We start from the raw sequence: 18,079 nt of genomic DNA on the forward strand, positions 1-18,079 counted from the left end.
CACTGGTATATAGGAAATAGAATCTCGGGGGGGGGGGGAAGCAGGCTTTAACTTAGATTTCCTTTCCCCAAAGACAGAAGGGTTCCTGCGTCCTGCTGGGGGCGGAAACTAAAGGAAAAGAAGTGGTCACCCTGCATCAGACCAGTGAACTGAGAAATCCCAGGGAAAGAGGGGCCAGAGCCTGAGTCTGGATGAAGTGTTGGGGGAAAGTGGGAAGGGTAGGGGCTCAGAGGCTGGAACTCTGGAGGAGGCTTTTGGTGGAGGAGGTTTTCGGAGGGGAGTGCTAGAAGTTCCAAGGCCATAAAATCGAGGGGGTTCCAACCTCCAGCAAATCCCCAGGGAGGTGAGGAGCTCTGGGGGTGAAGATCCAGGGTCCAGAACGACGGCTGGGCTGCTGAGCGGCTGAGCGCCGAGAGGGTTGGGGTAAGGGAGGGAGCAGGGGCTCTGGAGCCCCATCCCAGGCAGGGATCACGCGAGGTGGGGAACACAGACGCAAGAAGTCCCAGGGTTTCGACCCCACTGCGCTGGGCGTGGGCCGGCGGCTGGGCGGGGCCGGGCTGGGGGCTGGGCCGGGGTCCCGGGGGCCGGGGCGGGGCCGGTCTGGCGCTGCGCAGCCGCGGGGCGGCCGCCGCGCATGCGGGGCTCACACGGCTGCAGCCGGCGCCGCTGCCACTCCCGGGAGCATGAAGGACCGAACCCAGGAGCTCCGCACGGTGAGTCCGGCCCCAGCGCGTCGCCGCTCGCCGCTCGCCGCCCGCGCCCGGCGCGCCGCCCGCTCCCCGCCCGGCCTCGGCGGCCACCCGGCGACAGCCCCTGTGTCCCCGACCCGGCGGGAAGGAGCGGTGCGGAGCCGAGGACCGCGACCCCCCTCCGGGTCCCGCCCCTCGGACCCACTCGGGGTCACGGGCTCGCGTGAGCTCGGCGCCATGGGCCCGCGGGCTGGCGGCCGGAGCCCGGGATCCTGGATAAACTTTTCGGCGCCCCCTTGTTTTGAGGGGTCGGAGGGCTATTATCGGATACCGGTGGCGGGACAGAGGGCTGACCTCTCCCGTAGCCCGCGCGGAGCAGGTCCCGTCTCTGTCCCCACACTGTGCCTCATCACCGACCCTCCTGTCCCCCGCACTGGTAGAGACAGACGGCGGGACCGCAGCGGGAAGGGGCCGGGGGCGGTCCCCTGCTCAGAGCCCAGCTGCGGGGCGCTGCGGAAACCGGGCCGCCGGGTGGGGCTGGGCTCTTCGGGCTGGCGCTGTCCCGCGGGCCGCCCCCGTCACCTGTAGCTCCCATCACCTGTGGCTCCCCATCCCGGTCACGCTCGGGGTCTGCTGCCCGCCCAGGTCCCAGAGGGGTCAGATTCGCCCCCCATCCTCCGGTCCACCTTCCTAGCCCCCGAGCAACCCCGACCCTGGTGGTGTTTTCAGACCCTTCCCGGGTTCCTGGTCTGGTTCCAACCTGAACCTGTCTATTTTTCCACCTGTGTCTCGGGGCCCCCGGGGTGTGGCTCCCGGGGCGGGGTTCGTGGGGAGTAAGAGGATGCGCAAAGGTTCTGACCAGAGCCCACCCTTTCCCAGCCCTGACCCAGAGCCCTGCCGCTTGTTTCTCATGCACCCCCCTCCCCAGCCTCCCGTGGCCGCTGACGTTTACCCGGGCATTCTCACCTTTGCCCTTAGAGATGGCAAGCCTGGGGGCCCCGCGGGAGCAGTGAAGGAAATGAAGCCTGCCTGTGGGGAGGGGGACATGAGGACTCTAGACCAGGCTGACCCTTGTCTGATCCCCTAGTTGACCACCCTGCTGGCTGGCAGGTGCCCTTCCCGTACCACTGATCTAGGGTGGGGGGGCCCGCTAGCTCGGTGGCCCCTCAGAGCCCTCCCCCTGCTGCCCCACCTGGAGCCAGAGACATAGGTCCTCTCATAGGGAAAGTTTCAAGTGTGCTTTGGGCTTTTGATCTCATGGCCTGACCTCTCTGTCCAGAGGCTCCCCGCGTTTGTGCCCCGTCTCCCCCATTATACCAGTCCTGTGTCCTGGGCAGCGCGGAGCTGCGACCTGTACCATCCAGCCTCTATCTCCCCCTGGCTCTGGCTACCGGCCCCACCCTCCCATCAGACCTTTTATTCCTGGCCAAGTGCCCGGCCCCTAGGGTAAACCCCACGAGGTTTCAAAGGAAGAAGATGGTCCCTCATGTCATATATGATGTCTAAACACTTCCCCCGCCAGCCCTTGCGGTTGCCCTCAAGCTTCCTGTGCTACGTTGAGTCAGAAAGAATGTTATCTTGGCGATGTATGTCCACGTGGTGCGTTTGCTGATGTTTGGGTGCCTGGTGGGTCAGACGACAGTATATGTGGGAACCAAGTGGTCAGGGAAACGCAGTCCTTTCCGTGTGACAGGATCTGTGGCTCATCAGCCTTCATCCCCTCTGATAAAGGGGAAACTGAGACACAAGAGAGCCTAGTCCCGAAGACAGACTTAGGCCTGGCTGGGCAGGGAACCACCAGGAGAGCTAGGGTTGTAGGGAGGTTGAACCCAGGTGTTTGGCTCCGGTATGTGGCTCTGTGACCCCTCACTCCCCCCCCCCACATACACATAAACACTAGCCAGCGTGGTCCCCTAGAGGGTGAGGCCTGGCTTCTCTGTGAATTGAGGGGGGCTTCCTCTCTAGACCCCACCCCTCAGGCAGTCAGAACCCATGGAGGTTTGCTGTATCCACTGCTGGGTGGCCCTGCCCATTGGGCGTTTCTTGCAACCTCCAGGAGCCCACACTGTGTGGGGTGGAACAGGTAGTCTGTGGGGGGCTATCGTTTCCCACAAGTCCCCCTCCGGGCCTTGAGTTCCCAGCTATATAGCAGAGATGAGACACCTAGAACCCAGTTTCTCAGGGCAAGAGGTAGTCACAGGTCTCCTGAGTCGCCTCCATATTTCGGGGAGACCTTGAACCCCAGGAGCCAGAATTTTCAGATTAGAATCCCCAGGACCCAAGAGGCCGGTACTGGCTGGGCTGGACAGAGGTGGTGCTCGGGACAGTGACTTGCACCACCACCAACCCTCCCTCCCTTCTCCCCCCTCCTCCTTCCCCACCCAACGCCACCACATTTGGAAGGAAGGCAAAGGGAGCTTATTTATAAAAGTCACACTTGGGGAAGGAGCTGGCGCATTTCCTCAGCGCTCTGCAGGCCAGGCCCAGCCCTCCAGCCTCTCCCATCACTCATAAGGCTGATTCTCTAGTTGTGCAGACAGACTGAAGGGATCATTGGGGGCCCTCAGAGATCAAAAGGGCAACCCAAGGGCCTAAGAGGGGCAAAGACTAGCCCAGGGGCACACAGCCAGAGAGACTTGGGGCAAAGTGTCCCTGGGCAGCCGCATCTGGCACGCAGCTGCCTCCTTCCCCCAATTCAGAGGCCTCTCTGGTTTTCTTTCTGAGAACCAGAAGTTCTCAGACCTACCCCTCCCCGAGCCCAGGACGGTGTTTATCTTTTTCCCGAGTCGTGTGCGACACAGGAGGCCTGCTGCGGAAGCCAGAGGATGGAGAGGAGGGAGTGTTGGGGCAGCCAGACCCTGGGAGAAGAGAACATGGGGTGGCCCAGAAAGAGGAGTTGGATTTAGATGGGGGGAGGAAAGGTGGTCCAAAAGGAGAGACCCGCGTGAGTAAAGGCAGAGAGGTTGGGATGCCCAACCGAGAGTGGTGGGTGGTCTGACGCCTGCTCACTGGAGAGCAGGGGCAGGCCCGGAAGGGAAAACCCCGTGGGCCCCTCTGTCCCCCAGTTCCCCTTTTCTCTCTCATTGCCGGGAAGAGACAGGGTGCCCTAGGCAACACCAGGCAGGTTCTTGCCTTAAGCTCTCTGTGCCCACTTCACCCATACAGTGGAGCGAGTGGGATCCGCCTTGCAGAGTGGAAGAAATGGGGATGTAAGAGTAGGCCTCCTTCCCTCCTCTGACCTCCTTGGGGTGCAGCGAATTTGGGCACATTTTCATCTGGGGTGCAGCCGGAACGACCTCCAGGGACTGTCTAGTCCAACCTCCCCTTTCACAGATTGGAAAGCTGAGGTCTGGAAGGGGCCAGGGTGTTATCTAAGGTCACACCATGTGTTGGAGGGTGCCGGGCAGAGGCCAGCTCATCTCCTGGGGCTGAGGCTGCCTCCTGGAGCTGCCCTGGGGGCCTGCTAAGGGGCAGGGATCTGGTGAAGGGCACACACAGGATGCAGAGAGGGGGAAGGGATCAGATGCGGGGAGCCCTTCTTTACTGGGGATGCAGCTTGGCCTCGCATACCCCTGACTCAGCTCTGGGTCTGTCCGCTCTGGTGGTATTGACTTTGATTCGTCATTAAAAAGGAGGGGGGGAATATAGTCCTCGAGGCAGACAACAGCAACTCCTGCTCAGGAGGAATGAATCAGCCCTGCTGGCTGGCCTCCCACTCTCCATCCCTGGGGACAGGCCTGGAGGCTGCCTGGCCTCCGAGGCTCTTGGAAGAATCACTTTTGTTTCCAGGAAGGTATCCTGGAATCCTGGAGCCTCTGCCAGGAGAGACCACCAGGGCTGTCTGGCCTCCACTAGAAGGTTGGGGCTTCTCCCAAGTGCGGCTTTCATTCCTGATTGCTTGGGCCAGAGCCTATGGAGAGCAGTAAGACCAGACCAGTGGTTCTCAACCCCGGGGGGGGGGGGGGGCGGAGCTTTTTAAAAACAGCCTCCCCAGCCCCACCCCCTGAAAGTCCAATTCAGTCTCTCTAGGATAGAGTCCTGGAAGCTGGTGGGGGTTTTTTAAGCCCCCAAGGAATTATGGTCCTGGAACAGGGTTGAGAACCATGGAGGGATGAACAAAAAAACATCATGACAAGTAAAATTTTGGTTGGATGTGAGAAGAAAAGGAAGAATGTGAATGTACCCCGGTTTCTGATTTGAGGGTCCTCGGGAATGGGGGCTCAGGAGAAAGAGGTGGAACCTTGTTTGGGCCAGATGGCAGGTAGGGTACATCACAGGATGCCTGGGTGGGTTTTTTCTAAAGATGTTTGCAGCTTCCAGCTTGTGACCACTCCAGGCTCCAGCTGCCACCTCCAGCTGCCACTGGGGACCCTCAAGTCTCCAGTCTAGTCCAGCCCTCTTTCTGGAGCTGTGACTGTCACTCGCAGAAGGCTGGCAGATTTCCAAGGGAGCCGGGGCCCTCATGATTTAAAACTATCTGGGTGGCCCCTGTGTGCATGTAGGTGATGTCTGCCCTGACCATCCCCAGACACTGGGAGATAGCACACCAGCCTACTTCCTACTTCCTTTTGGGTCAGGAGCGTGTCTGGGTTTGGGGCTTGTCATTTACTCAGTGTCCCATGAGACCTGACCTCAGTCTTAGTTAACCTGGAAGATGTCTCTAGAAAGGTGCCACAGGGCACCGGCCTAGATGTGGATGAGGTTGCGGGGGGGCAGCAAAATCATGAGCCATCAGATTCTCACAAAGTAGAATAAGGATCTGAACAAATGAATAAATGAAACAGAAAAAAAAGTCCTTCGCTTGAGCCTAAAATCCAACCAAGTAGACAGTGGTGGGGAAGGGCTTGGGGTTTTCCTGGGCAGGAAGTGCTATATGATCACTGATACGATCATATATCATATATCGTACTGATTTCTGGTTGCATTAACAGAGGTAGACCACATAAAAAGAGGGAGGGGATGGGTCAGCTCTTTGGTACCATTCAGACCACAATCAGCAGCAAATTCAGTCTGTATCATGTACTGCAGGAGAAGATAGAGGCTGAACCAAGTAAGTCTGGGGCAAGGACTGCAACTTCGGGCCCTAGGAAGGATCTGAGGGGAAGGGAATAGCCAACATGAGTAGAAAAACCCAGAGAAGATGCTGATGCTGTCTTTAGATCTCTAGCAAGTCCAGCCCAAGGAGAGGGCACCAACAGGTTCTTTATGGCCTAGGGCCAAACTGTACAGGAAAGGGACAATTGGGGCAGCCCAAGATGGGCAGAGCTGCCCAGGAAAGGTAGTAAGCTCACCATCACAGGAGGTGTGCAAGCTGAGTCTGGAAGCTGAGGCCAAGGTGATTTTTCAGGTCCCTCAGGGCCTGAGAGTCTGTGGTTGTGGTTCCAGTAGAGAAGGGAATAGTGCAGGGGAAAGCAGAGGAACAAGATAGTGGGGAGCTGGGGAAGGCTTCTGGAAGGAGGCAGCATCCAAGGATGAGGGGAATGAATGCCAGCTTCATGGAATCGGCATTCCAGGCAGAGGGAATTGCATGGGGAAAGGGAAGACAGTTGGGTGGGTCATCGAAGCAGGGAAATGGTTATAGGTGGGGCGTGCTGGGTCCAGTTTTAGGCTGCAGCAGTGAGGTGATGAAGGGTGGTGGGCGAAAAGTCCCGAGAGGAAGAAGTGCTGAGACTTGGTAAGGAAGGGGTCCCCGTGGAGAATCCCCTCAGGGTTTTGCTTGGAGCCACCACTGGTGTGACCGAGGCTGTGAAGTCAGGCCCTAAACCCTCCAACCAGCTTTGGGGCTAATCTGAACGCCACCTTCGGGACAGACCCCAACCTGGGGGCCCCCACCAGGCCCTGGCCCCAGGTATCCCCTTCCTCAGCTCTGCCCTCATTGACACAGGGCCTGGAGGAGAGCGTGGGCGTCTTTCCTGCCAACCCTGTGCTGGAGAAACTGCCTGAGGCCAGGCTTCTTCAGTCTTCTGGGGAGGCTGTGGAGGGAGCAGGTCAAAGCTCCTGGATGCATGGAGAAGATACATCCTCATTTTACAGATGGGCAAGCTGAGGCCCGGGGAGAGCCATCAGCCCAGAACCCAGGGGTCTCTGGCAGCGACTCTCATCCTTGGAAACTCTGATGCCCTTGTCTTTGGCCCCCGCCAGTCATTACTCTTTCTGGGAGGGGAGCTGGAAAATTCTCCTCAGTCCTTTCCTGTCCACCCTTGTCCCAAAAAGACAGGGCAGGGTGCTGAATGGCAGGCGCTCCTAGGGCCACCTCCCAAGCTGGCAGCCTGCCCTGAAGGGGGACCTGGGCTCCTCCAGACTGCACTCTGCCTCAGTTTCCCTAGGGAGTGCTCTTCCAGCTTAGCTCCCGGGCCTGGCAAGGCCCAAAAGTGTAGAAATGGCTCCTAGATTTTCTTTGTCTATAGGTGGGCTCGGTTGGGGGGAGGGGGCCACCTGGTAGCAGCCACAGACACTTGTGGGAGCGAGGATTTATTTTAGCTGCTGGGGGAGGAGGTGTGATCTCTTGATGAGAGGGGCCTGTCAGAGCCGCCTCCAGGAAGCTCCCAACCAACCCCGTCTCCTGGTTGGTCCCACTCCGGTGGGGCAGTAGGACCCCGAGAGCCCCAGGGGCACAGCCCTTTACAGAACATGCTGTGCTTTCCCACCCTTTCTCTGCCCTCTGTCCCTGCGGCCGGGCATCGCTGTCCCCACTGCAAACAGGAGCAGACAGACCCAGAGGGCAGGTCCCTCAGTCAGCCCCTGCTGGGTGCAGAACCTGGGTCCCTCCCCAGCAGGCTAGCTGGGCCCAGCCCTCTGGGTCCCTCAGCTTCACCGACCCTCGACCTCCACCTGCCCCTATCCTTGGCTCTGACCCTGATGTAAGAGAGATTGAGGTGAACGCCAGTACTGAGCCAGCTCATGCCTGCCCTGTGGGGTGCTAAGATATGAGATGTGACCAAGCCTGAGATCCCCAGTCCAGGGCGAGGCCGGTCCTGCCCTGGGTATCCTGGCTTTGGCTGTGGAGACGGACTTGCCCTTGCCAACAGAGTGGGCTGCCCCTGGCGACTGCAGGCGCCTAAGGCGGACAGTAATGAGCACGGCCAGTGCACTGGGAAGTCAGAGGTGTAATTACCCCGCCCCCCAGGGTGGGGGGCTTTTATACAGCTGCTCTCAGGGTGGTGGGGTGCGGCTGCACCTGTAGCTGGGGCCTAGGGCAGCCCCTGAGCCAAGTGACATGACTGGTCTTGCCAGGCCCACCTCTGAGCCTGGAGGGAAAGAGGATCGAGGTCTGATGTCAAGAATGACAAGAAGAGGGGCGCCTGGGTGGCTCAGTCGGTTAAGCGTCTAACTTCAGCTCAGGTCACGATCTCACAGTTCATGGGTTCGAGCTCCGTGCCAGTCTCTCTGCTATCAGTGTGGAGCCCACTTTGGACCCTCTATCTCCCTTTCCCTCTGTCCCTCCTCCGCTGGCACTCTCCCTCTCTCTCAAAAATAAATAAACATTAAAAAAAAATTTTTTTTTAATTAAAAGGAAAAAAAGAATGACAAGGAGAGAACAGAGTTCACAGAGCCCCGTGCAGGCAGTGTCTCTCAGGCCTGCCTGAGGGGCTGTGGGACGGCCTCTTTCTGAGTCATCCTACCTTTTTAGAGGCAGGTGTTGTTGGCACATGGCCTCCTCTTCCCGGGTGCCCCTAAGAAAGGGAACTCGGGAACTTTGGGCCCCATCTTAATTAAAACCTTCAGGCCCAGAAAGGAGAGAAGAATGGCTTCCAGGCAGCCTGTCTCAGGCCAGGTCTGTGAGTTGGGGCCACTGGCCAGGGGACCCAGCCTTCCCAGCTGTGCCCTAGGGTGAGGGGCATACTGGGAGGACCCCAGTCCTGTGGGGAAGGGGCAGGCAGCTGGGTAAAGGAAGGAATCCCTGGCCTAGAGGTGGAGACCCGGTCCGGTCACCAATTCGACAGGCCAGGCCTCTCTCCTTATGCTGGGTCCCCCAGGGTCCTCCAGGCCTCACTGTGGCTGGGAGCCGAGGGCACAGCCGGACCTCGTCCCTGCCAAGATGACGGAGGGCAGTGGTCAGGGCCCTGGAGCTGAGCTGCTGAGTATAGATGCGGGGCAGTTTGTGGCCCCAGGTCCAGCGGGCCCCAGTGGGCCCACCACAGGTCCGCTCATGTGTCCACACCCCTGTGCAGGCCAAGGACAGCGATGATGATGACGATGTCACTGTCACCGTGGACCGAGATGGCTTCATGGATGAGTTCTTTGAACAGGTGGGAGCCAGCACACCCCACCTCCTTGGGCAGACCTCCAAGGCAGAGCTCGGGGCGGGAGGGGCCCACATCCGTCCTCTGAGTCAGGCCCAGGGCCCTTACACCAAATAACAGAGCCATTCTGAGGGAGAATAGACTGAAGCTCAGAGGGGAGCAGAGTTTAGGATTGGACTCGCCCACTCCTCCCCATCCCGTTCTAGAAGGATAGTTGGAGTCCCTGCCCCCACTGCCCCCCTCCCCCCTGCCCCGCCTCCCGAAGCCTGGTCCAGCCTCTCCCTGAACCTGACCGCCAGCCCCAGTCTGGGCCAGCCCCGGGCCCACGAGCCCCCTCCCTGGATCTCCCCCTGCCTGCCTGGCCCTGGTGCGCAGGTGGAGGAGATCCGTGGCTTCATTGACAAGATCTCGGAGAACGTGGAGGAGGTGAAGCGGAAGCACAGTGCCATCCTGGCCTCCCCCAACCCTGACGAGAGTGAGTGTGGAGGACCGAGGGGCGGGTTTGGGGCCTCCAGGAAGGCACTGCTGCCTGGGAGGGGCTCCCGGAACCCCAGCACCCTCACCGTTGGTCGGCAGAGGGGTACCTTGGCGTGGCCGGGACGGGGAGGGCCCCTGTGGAAAGCTTCGGGAAACACAGTTGGCCCAGGCGTGGGGCGGGGTTCAGCGCCCGGGTCCCACGCGGACTTGTGCGGAGTGGGGCGGCCATCCTGGGGCCTGGGTGGCATCGGGCGCCAGCCCCACCCTCTCCAGGTAAGCTGGGTAGGTGGGTGCTGCCCAGCTCCAAAGGAAGCCTCCCCGCCCAGCCCCTCCCCTTCCCTAGCCTCCCGGGGGAGCAGATGGCGGTGCCGAGGCTCAGCGCCGTGGGAGGGCAAGCCGGCCGAGCGGGAGGAGCTTCCGGAAAGAGCTGGCAGCCACTGGTACCCCGGGGCTGGGCATTATCAGGATTCCAGGAAGTCACCTTTCTCCCTCTGCACAAGGAGCCTCTGTGTGTCTGCATTCCGCTCTGTCCCCAGACAAGTCCTCCTGACCCTGCCGTCACAGTTGCTGGGGAGGTGCTGATCGCTGCACTGCCCTGTGTGGGGCTGGTGGCATGCGGGCCCCAGATTCCTTCCCCTCGGCCCCAGGGAGTCCGCGACAGGGCTGGGGTCCCGGCCCGCGACCTGGACAGTTGACTGTGCATATATGCACACAGCTTCTGTCTGCTCATCTCCTCCCTCACCTCTCCAGCCCTTTTGGGAGGCACCAGCCCACGGGGCCCCAAGAATGCAAAGGGGAGGCTCCCATCCCTGGGTGGGCCAGGCGAAGTGTCAGGGCTGGGTTTCTGTGTCCTCGACAGCAGTGCGTCTCCATCCATAGGCCCTCAGCCCTGGTTCCACTGGTGTCCTCAAGCGCCCAGAAGACATCTCTCCACAGCCCCAAAGAGTGCTTGAATGTGAGACCAGTGCCAGGCCCTTGGGAAGCAAAATGAGTCCGCTGGGAGCCAGGAGACTGTGCTGGGAATGGGTGGGAAGGAGAGAGGGGTCACCCGGGGCAGGGCACACATTCGGTGTGGCCGTCATGCATTGGCCCTCTCCCCAGCGGTTTGTCTGGGAAGGCAGCTGTGACATGGTGGGTTTTAGTGCGCATGTGTGTCTGAGTCCGTGTGGGCCCCCGTGTGGGCCCCTCCTGATGAGAGAGGGGGCTGCCGGTGAGAACAGAGTACTTGAAAGAGCTCGGGCATTGGCCTGTCACCCGCTGGAAGACGGGGAGAGTGTGGGGCAACGGAGATGCCAGTCCGTTTCTCTTGGCTCCCCTGTGCCACCTTCCACACAAGGTCTCCCCGAGTCCTACAGTCAGTAGCGACCCGCTAGGAATTGCCACCGTGAGCTGAGCAGTCAGGACCAGCCAGCGGTCACTGATGTGGGCTCACGGGCCATTCCTCATGGGGAGGGGACTCCTTCTAGGGCAGAGGGCGCCGTTAACAAGGAGTGACTGGGAAAGATGGCAGTGAGCGGGCGGGGGGGGCTTGCCCAGGCCGAGGCTTGCTCGGTCTCCCCTGGGCGCGGCCATCCGGGCCGGGCTATTTTGGGTCTGAGCAAAAGCGGCTGAGACATCAGAGCAGCTGGTAACTAAGTTTCCTTTGTTTGAACGAACGAGGTGCCCTCCTCCGCTCCTCGAAGCCCCCCACCTCATGATCCACTTGGTAGGCACCCCCCCATCAACCGCTATAAGCCCCTCCCAACCCCTTACAGGAGAGGCCCCAGCCCCAGAGGAAAACAGACGGTGCATAAGAAAGGCTCGGCCAGGAGCTCAGTCCTGGTTTCTCCAGGAAGTAGAGCCCTGGGGTCGCCCTGAGGCTGGGGCGCTGTCCGGAGCCGTTGCTGCATCACCCCACGGGAGAGCAGCCCCCTGGCCCCCCTTGGCCGGCCAGCCCTTCGCTGGGGGTCGAGCAAGCTGAGTACCCCTATGGCCTCTACCAGCTTTAGAGAGATGGTTCCAGTTGGAACAAGGGCCCGAGAAACACTAGGTCACGGCCTTCCCCCAACTTCCCCCTCTTAGGCCCAGCCACCTGCTGCTTCACGGCCACCTGTGGGCCGAGGCCCACCTCTTTGAGGCGCTTCTCCGCCAGCTCCCATCCAGGCCGGGTGCCTCACGCCCCCGTCTACCCGCCGGGCTCAGCACCTGGGAAGGGGGGACTCTAGCAGAACAAGGTCTACCCCACCCAAGCTGCTTGCTTCGGCCTCTCTGGCCCTGGCTCTGTCACCCCCTTGGCTGGATGCTTCCCCCTGCGCCAGAGCTACCAGGTAGCGCTAGGTGAGCCCGCTCCCCCCACCTTCGACTCAGGCAGGCATCAAGTAAATGTCCCCCAGCGCCAACTCCAGCATTGCCAGCTGCTCCACAATTATTTCTGCCTTAAATTTAGACCCATCTGTTATCTGCAGGGGGTGGGAGAGCCAGCAAAGGAGGAAGGGCGGCTCCTCGGAAGGCAGCACAGAGGGAGCTAGGCGATAGCTGGTGTGGCCCCCGCCCAGGATCGGAGGGGCAGGCAGAGCCTTAGCCGGGGGAAGGGGGAAGACCCAGGACCCAGGCTCTGCCCAGAGCCCCCCCCCCCGGGCCCCCTGGGCCAGAGGCTGCGCCTGAAGGGCAGGCAGCAGGGGAACCCCAGGTGTCTACCCTGTACCCCTTCTGCCTCCCCAGAGACGAAGGAGGAACTGGAGGAGCTCATGTCTGACATCAAGAAGACAGCAAACAAAGTTCGCTCCAAGTTAAAGAGTGAGTCTGGGCTCCAGGCCTTGCCTGGGAGGTGGAGGGGCCCTCTGGACCCGCTTCCTGTGTGTAGCCGTGGGGGTTCACTAACTCTGAAGGGTACATTGGGTCTTGCTCTCCTTTATGAGGGTGCCATCATGCGCCCATTCCCTCAATTGCTGCCTGGCAAGGCTTGTGTGTGCCAGGCTCCGGGCTGGGCCTGGGGACGCAGGGGCCTGAGGCTTCACTGAGGGAGTGATCCCCTCTGAGCGTTGTCCCCCACTGCAGCTAAAGAGGGTTCAGGGAGTGGCCAGCGCCACAGATGTGCCCACCCCACAAATGCACAGGACTGGGGGCCGTGTGCTCTGCAGGTTGTGGCCACCAGGCCCTCCCCACTCTGGGCATGGCCCCTTGTTGGGCGCACAGGAGGCAGGGTGGGCCTGAGCCACCAGGCCTAGCGCATAGTGGGCATTCACACCCATAGCGTGGCATGCACTTGAGGCCTCACAAATGGGCCGCATGTATGCACACACCGAAGCGTGCATCATGCGAATGGGCCCTTGTTACCCCCCACCCCCATCAGTCCCGCGCTCCCTCCTCCTCTGCTTCCCATGTGACCCCACTTACAGACCACAGGAGATCCTCTCTAGGGGAGGAGGTCCTGAGCCAGATCCTGGGCATGTGGGTCAGGGGGATGGGCAGTGGCGAGGGAGACAGGCTATGGCTCAGCAGCCATTCGTTCCCCCAGGCATTGAGCAGAGCATCGAGCAGGAGGAAGGCCTCAACCGCTCATCCGCAGACCTGAGGATCCGAAAGACACAGGTGCCGCAGGCAGGCCTCAGGGTGGGCAGGCGGGCGCTTGAGGCTCTGGTGTTGGGTGGGGCCGGGCCTGACACCTGCACCCCCACCTCGGATCCCCAGCACTCCACGCTGTCCCGCAAGTTCGTGGAGGTCATGTCCGAGTACAACGCCACGCAGTCCGACTACCGCGAGCGCTGCAAGGGCCGCATCCAGAGGCAGCTGGAGATCAGTGAGCTGGCGGGGCGGGGCCGGGGCTTGGGGGCGGGGCCGGGGCCAGGGCCGCCGCCCATCTGCGGGGTGTGCAGGACTCGGTGTGACCCCTCCTCGCAGCTGGCCGGACTACGACCAGTGAGGAGCTGGAAGACATGCTGGAGAGCGGAAACCCGGCCATCTTTGCCTCCGGGGTGAGTGGGCACCACACCCCTCCCACCGGGCCCCCAGGTGTGCTGGGACAGGGCAGTATTTGGACACAGCCACCTTTTGAGCCTCAGAGAAGGTGGAGTCCCAGAGAGAAAAAGGGACCAGGCTGAGGCCACATAAATGTTAGTGGCGGAGGTAGAATTAAGACCCATGTCTCCCGGGTCCTCCCAGTTAGGTCCACTTCCTTGCTTCTCCTGTCCATTTGCCAGCTAGGGGTGCCTTCCACTATCCTCTGGGCCTTTTTCCTTTCCTGGGGAACACGGTGCCCTTGGCCGTCTCTCCATTCAGGTGAAGCTTGAGCAGGGGGGCTTTCTGAAGGAGGTGGCCCACGGGGTGGAAGGCGGCTTGGGGACGTGGGTTCCAGGAGGAGAGAAGGGAGAGGCAGTTACCCTCTCTGGGAGGCAGAACAGAAGGAGAGGGGAAGAGAGAAAAGCAGTTCAAGGCCTGGGTCCTTGGGACAGTCAACTTGGGCTGTACAAGACTGGTGACAAGAACTACCACTTAGTTACCGTGTGGCAGGCACAGGCGGGGAGTGTTATTAGCCCCGTATTAAGGAGGAGAAATCCATCTCAGAGAAGTCAGGTAACGGCTAGTAAGAACCAAGCAGGAAGTGGGAGAATGCTGTGGCTGAGGAGGGAGCCACTGCCCATCCCAGCTGCCTTTGCCCTTGGCCTGCTGTCCTGGCCCCGGTCCCCATCCCTGCCCCCTTCAGCAGGCCCCTGGGTCCCAGCCCACTGCTCCCACCCCCTAGATCATCATGGACTCCAGCATCTCAAAGCAGGCTCTGAGCGAGATCGAGACGCGGCACAGTGAGATCATCAAGCTGGAGAACAGCATCCGTGAGCTGCACGACATGTTCATGGACATGGCCATGCTTGTGGAGAGCCAGGTGAGTACCAGGGGCCCCACTGCCCTCCGCCCCCCAGCCCACAGCAGCACCCAGGGCTGCACTAACCCCGACCCTTTCTGCCTGACACGCTGCCCTGCCCGGGAGGGACCGAGTCTCCAGGTAACTAACCGCCTGCTGTTGAAACTGCCTCCAGGGCCGTGCCCACCTAAAGGACCCTGTCCTCTGCATGGCTCTGCTACCGGGACCCAGTGCTGCATGGCTCTGCTTGGCCCTCCAGGACCCCAGGCCCTGCATGGCCCTCTACCCAGCCTTGTCCCATCGTATTCATCAGCTGTTTGTCACATGGGCACAGCGGACGGCCACTTTTCAAGGAACTGGAAGTATAGCAGTGACCAGGACAGCTGAGGGCCTGCTTCCCGGAGCTAATGTCTGTTGGGTGAAAGGGCAGCATAAGTATATGACAGATGGAATGTTCTCCAGTTGTGCCAGGTGCTCAGATGTTAGGAGGCAGTGTGAATGAGCGGTGATTCTCCAACTTGAAAGTGCCCGAGAATCACTTGGAGGGCTTGTAAGTTTCCTGGTTCCCGTTCCCAGAGATTGGTAGGTCAAGGTGGGAGCCTGTAAGTTTGCTTTTTTTTTCAAGTTAATTTTGAGAGGGAGAGAGAGAATCTCGAGCAGGCTCCATGCTGTCGGCACAGAGCCCGACATGGGGCTCGATCTCACTGGGAGATCGTGACCTGAGCCGAAATCAAGGGTCGGCCGCTCTAACGACTGAGCCACCCAGGCGCCCCGGAATTTGCATTTCTAACAGTTTCAAGGGCGATGCCGATGCTGCCAGTCTGAGGGCCACGGCTGGGGTAACGGTAATAGAGTCCCTGAGGTGGCCACTTTGGACGGGGTGGTCAGGGAAGACTTCTCTGTGGAGGTGGCATTTGAGCTCTGAAGACTTCCCGGGGTCACAGTGAAGAGCTGGCCCAGGCAGAGGGACCAGCAGCAGAACTGTCCTGAGACTGGCAAGAGCCGGGCTCTCGGAGGAGGAGGAGGCCGTGCAGTTGGAGCTCAGGGGCGGCAGGGAGGAGGCAGAAGGTGGTGCTGGACGCCTGGATTCTCTTCTAGATGGAGGGTCTTCAGTGTGGGCGTGGTGTGGGCAGAGTTAGGAAGCAGGGAGGCCACGAGGAGGCTGCTGCCACCGGTGGCTGAGAGACCGTAGCTGTATGGACGCCAGTGGGAGCAGCGGACTCGGAGAGAGCAGTCGTGGGTCACAAAGCTGCTGCTGGGGGTCTCAGCGCTGTGGTCTCCAGGGGGCTGCGTGGGACCGGATTACGGGGCCCAGGAGGGCTATGGGAGGGGGCGAGGAGTCTTGAATGTTGAAGACTGAAGACAGAGCTGGATAGAACCACTGTGCCTGCGGAGGACGGAGTGGGACACCGTCCAGACCGCCTGCTCCCGCCCCGGTCTCCCTCTGCCGCGCTCCAGGCCCCAGCTCGGCGCCCTCTGCATGGCCCCCATGCCCTTGGCTGAGACCGCATGGCCAGTTCCCTCCCCCAGGATGACTGCTCTGCAGGGAGAGGAGGGAGCTGCCCCGGGGTGCCTGGCCTGAGGGGCACAGGTGAGAGGCTGTACCCCATCCTCACACCCCCACTTTCCTTTCTCTGACTTCAGGGTGCTGCCCCAAAGTCCTGCCCTGAGGGGGGCCCTGCTGGAGCTTGAGTGCCCTGGCCCTGCAGGGGGAGATGATTGACAGGATTGAGTACAACGTGGAACATTCGGTGGACTACGTGGAGAGAGCGGTGTCTGACACCAAGAAGGCCGTCAAGTACCAGAGCAAAGCACGCCGGGTCAGTAGCCTCCCTGCCCTCTCCCATGAGGGCCCCGGGACCACCGCAGATCCCTCCCCACTCTGCCTTGACCGCTTGCCCCCACCTCGGAGCTGAGCACAGCCCCCATCCTGAGGCCTTCAGCTCTTGGTGTCACCGCCTCTGGGCTGCACCTTCCCCAGCCCTCATCGCCACCCCTCTCAGAGCTCTGACTCAAGCCCTTGGCCTCCCTCCCTCGTCTGAGGCTGCTCCTTTGTGCCTCTCCGGTGCAGAAGAAGATCATGATCATCATCTGCTGCGTGGTCCTGGGCATCGTCATCGCCTCCACCTTCGGAGGCATCTTCGGATAGAAACCACCCCACCCGCCACCCCGCTCGGGATGGTCTGCCCTCAGGAGGCCCCTTGGCTGCTGCTGCCTTCTGGCTCGGAGCCCCTTCCTCCCCGCCCCGTACTGCTCCTTTCTCTGCCGCAGGGCCCTCCGTCCCCACCCCGAGCCGTCGTGTGCATGATCTCTGTGACCGTGTGTGTGTCTGTACGGGGAGCCAGCGGGGAGCCGGGCTGGGAAACAGCCAGTGGGGTGGGGCAGGTCAGCAAGGCACAGACTCAGGCCCTGGCCCAGGCCGCCTCGCCCTTCCCAGGTAGTGCCACCCAGGGTAGCCATATTCCCCCCTCCCCCTTCCCCTGCCTTCCCGAATTCCACTCCAGCCTGGGGTCTGCCCTCTCCTGGGACCGAGGCTCGCTCTGGACCCCAACCTTGCCTCCTCCTGACTGGCCCATCTGCCCTGACCTCTGTCCTCTCCAGCTGTCCCCCTAAGCCGAGCCCCCTGAGGGGTGGGGACCAGCTGGCCACATGGTGCTGCTTTTCAGGTTAGGGGAGGGGTGGCCCTGAGAGACAGCCCAGCTCTAAGCCTCTAACAGCTGATCACTGCCAGGGAGGCTCAGGGTGCTGTGGCCAGGTGGCTTCTGGCTGTCGAGACCAGGCTCCCTCCCCTGCCTAGGGGCAGAGTCCAGCGGGTCTTGGCTGCCTCCTCCTCCCTTCCCGCAATCCTGCAACCCCAGGAGCAACCCCTTTGGGCTGTGCCTGACCCCAGGTAACATTCCACAAGAGACTGTCCGGTGCCTGGTTTCCAGCCACCCTTCCAGCCAGGGAGGCAGATCGGGCCCGTCAGTTCTCTGCCATAAGCCGAAGCCTGCACCCTGGGCCAGCCACTCTCCCCGGCAGGCCTCAGGTCCTCAAGCCATTGTGTTGCATGTTTGGGACAGTGGTTCCTGCTCTCTCGTGCTCTGGGAAGTCAGGTGTCCCTTCAGGCCTGCAATCGCGTCCTGCCCTTGCTGTTCCCCAGTGATGTGCCACGTGGGTGTCTGGTGTCTAGGATGCAGTATTCAGCAGCCAGCCAGGGAGGAGTACCTCCCTCCTCCCCATCTCGGGGCTTCTCAAGTCAGAAACGTGCCCCCACCCAAGCCCCCCTCTTCCTCGTTGACAGGCAGGGAGTGTGCATGCGAGTGCATGCAGTAGGGGATGGGGCCGCATCCGTGCCCCGCCTTCCCTCAGCTCTGCTCCTGCCCAGTGACTGTGACCACTGTCCGTGCTGCCTTCTTTAACAGCAACTTCCCTTCCTCCACCCCTTCACCAAAGGTCTTGGTACAACCAGCTGCCCCTTTTGTGAAATTTTTATGTAGAATAAACATTTGTATCTGTACCGTGTCTCTGCCCTAGGTTTCTTACTGTCATGAGGTCACAGCCTTAGAACTTGGGGGTAAATGTGCCCAGCACTAACCGGAAGAAGGGGTTCAGAGGCAGAGGATCCCGCCTCCCACCTCGGCCTTCAACCTCCAGATCCTCTGGCCCCTCCACCCCAGCCTGAACGTTTCTACTCCTGCTTAAAGCCTGATGCCCCGCCCCTTCCGTGCTGAGGGCGCAGATCTACCCCTCCTTCCGCTTTCCCAGTAGCCACAAATGAGGCCTGGATCCCCACTTGCTCAGCCTGCTGCTACAGACCCCCCTCCCCCGCACCCCAGGGCAGGCTTGCCTGC

The 18,079-nt window shown here is 61.1% G+C and overlaps 1 protein-coding gene across 2 annotated transcripts; it reads left to right on the forward strand.

Annotated features, from left to right (window-relative positions):
• Nucleotides 1–634: 634 nt before the first annotated feature.
• Nucleotides 635–17,750, forward strand: STX1A (syntaxin 1A). Of its 2 annotated transcripts, XM_030301363.1 has the most exons (10): nt 635–713; nt 8,861–8,938; nt 9,308–9,407; nt 12,110–12,184; nt 12,906–12,979; nt 13,079–13,187; nt 13,289–13,362; nt 14,130–14,267; nt 15,956–16,066; nt 16,318–17,750. In XM_030301363.1, the coding sequence occupies exons 1-10, from the start codon at nt 684–686 to the stop codon at nt 16,393–16,395; spliced, it is 867 nt and encodes a 288-aa protein (XP_030157223.1). In that variant the 5' UTR covers nt 635–683; the 3' UTR covers nt 16,396–17,750. The 2 variants fall into 2 exon arrangements, with proteins under 2 accessions (XP_030157223.1, XP_030157225.1); XM_030301365.1 differs by lacking the exon at nt 16,318–17,750 and having other exon boundaries at nt 15,891–15,975.
• The last annotated feature ends 329 nt before the right edge of the window (nt 17,751–18,079 follow it).

Source organism: Lynx canadensis, chromosome E3, assembly GCF_007474595.2.
Source record: "Lynx canadensis isolate LIC74 chromosome E3, mLynCan4.pri.v2, whole genome shotgun sequence".
Taxonomy (NCBI): Eukaryota; Metazoa; Chordata; class Mammalia; order Carnivora; family Felidae; genus Lynx; species Lynx canadensis.

Bases quoted from the DNA above. Each gene is read 5' to 3' on its own strand.
- STX1A (XM_030301363.1), top strand. From the start codon at position 684: ATGAAGGACCGAACCCAGGAGCTCCGCACG. The intron at 9,408-12,109 runs GTGAGTGTGGAG...CTGCCTCCCCAG, and splicing joins CTCCCCCAACCCTGACGAGA to AGACGAAGGAGGAACTGGAG. The intron at 13,363-14,129 runs GTGAGTGGGCAC...CCCACCCCCTAG, and splicing joins CGGCCATCTTTGCCTCCGGG to ATCATCATGGACTCCAGCAT.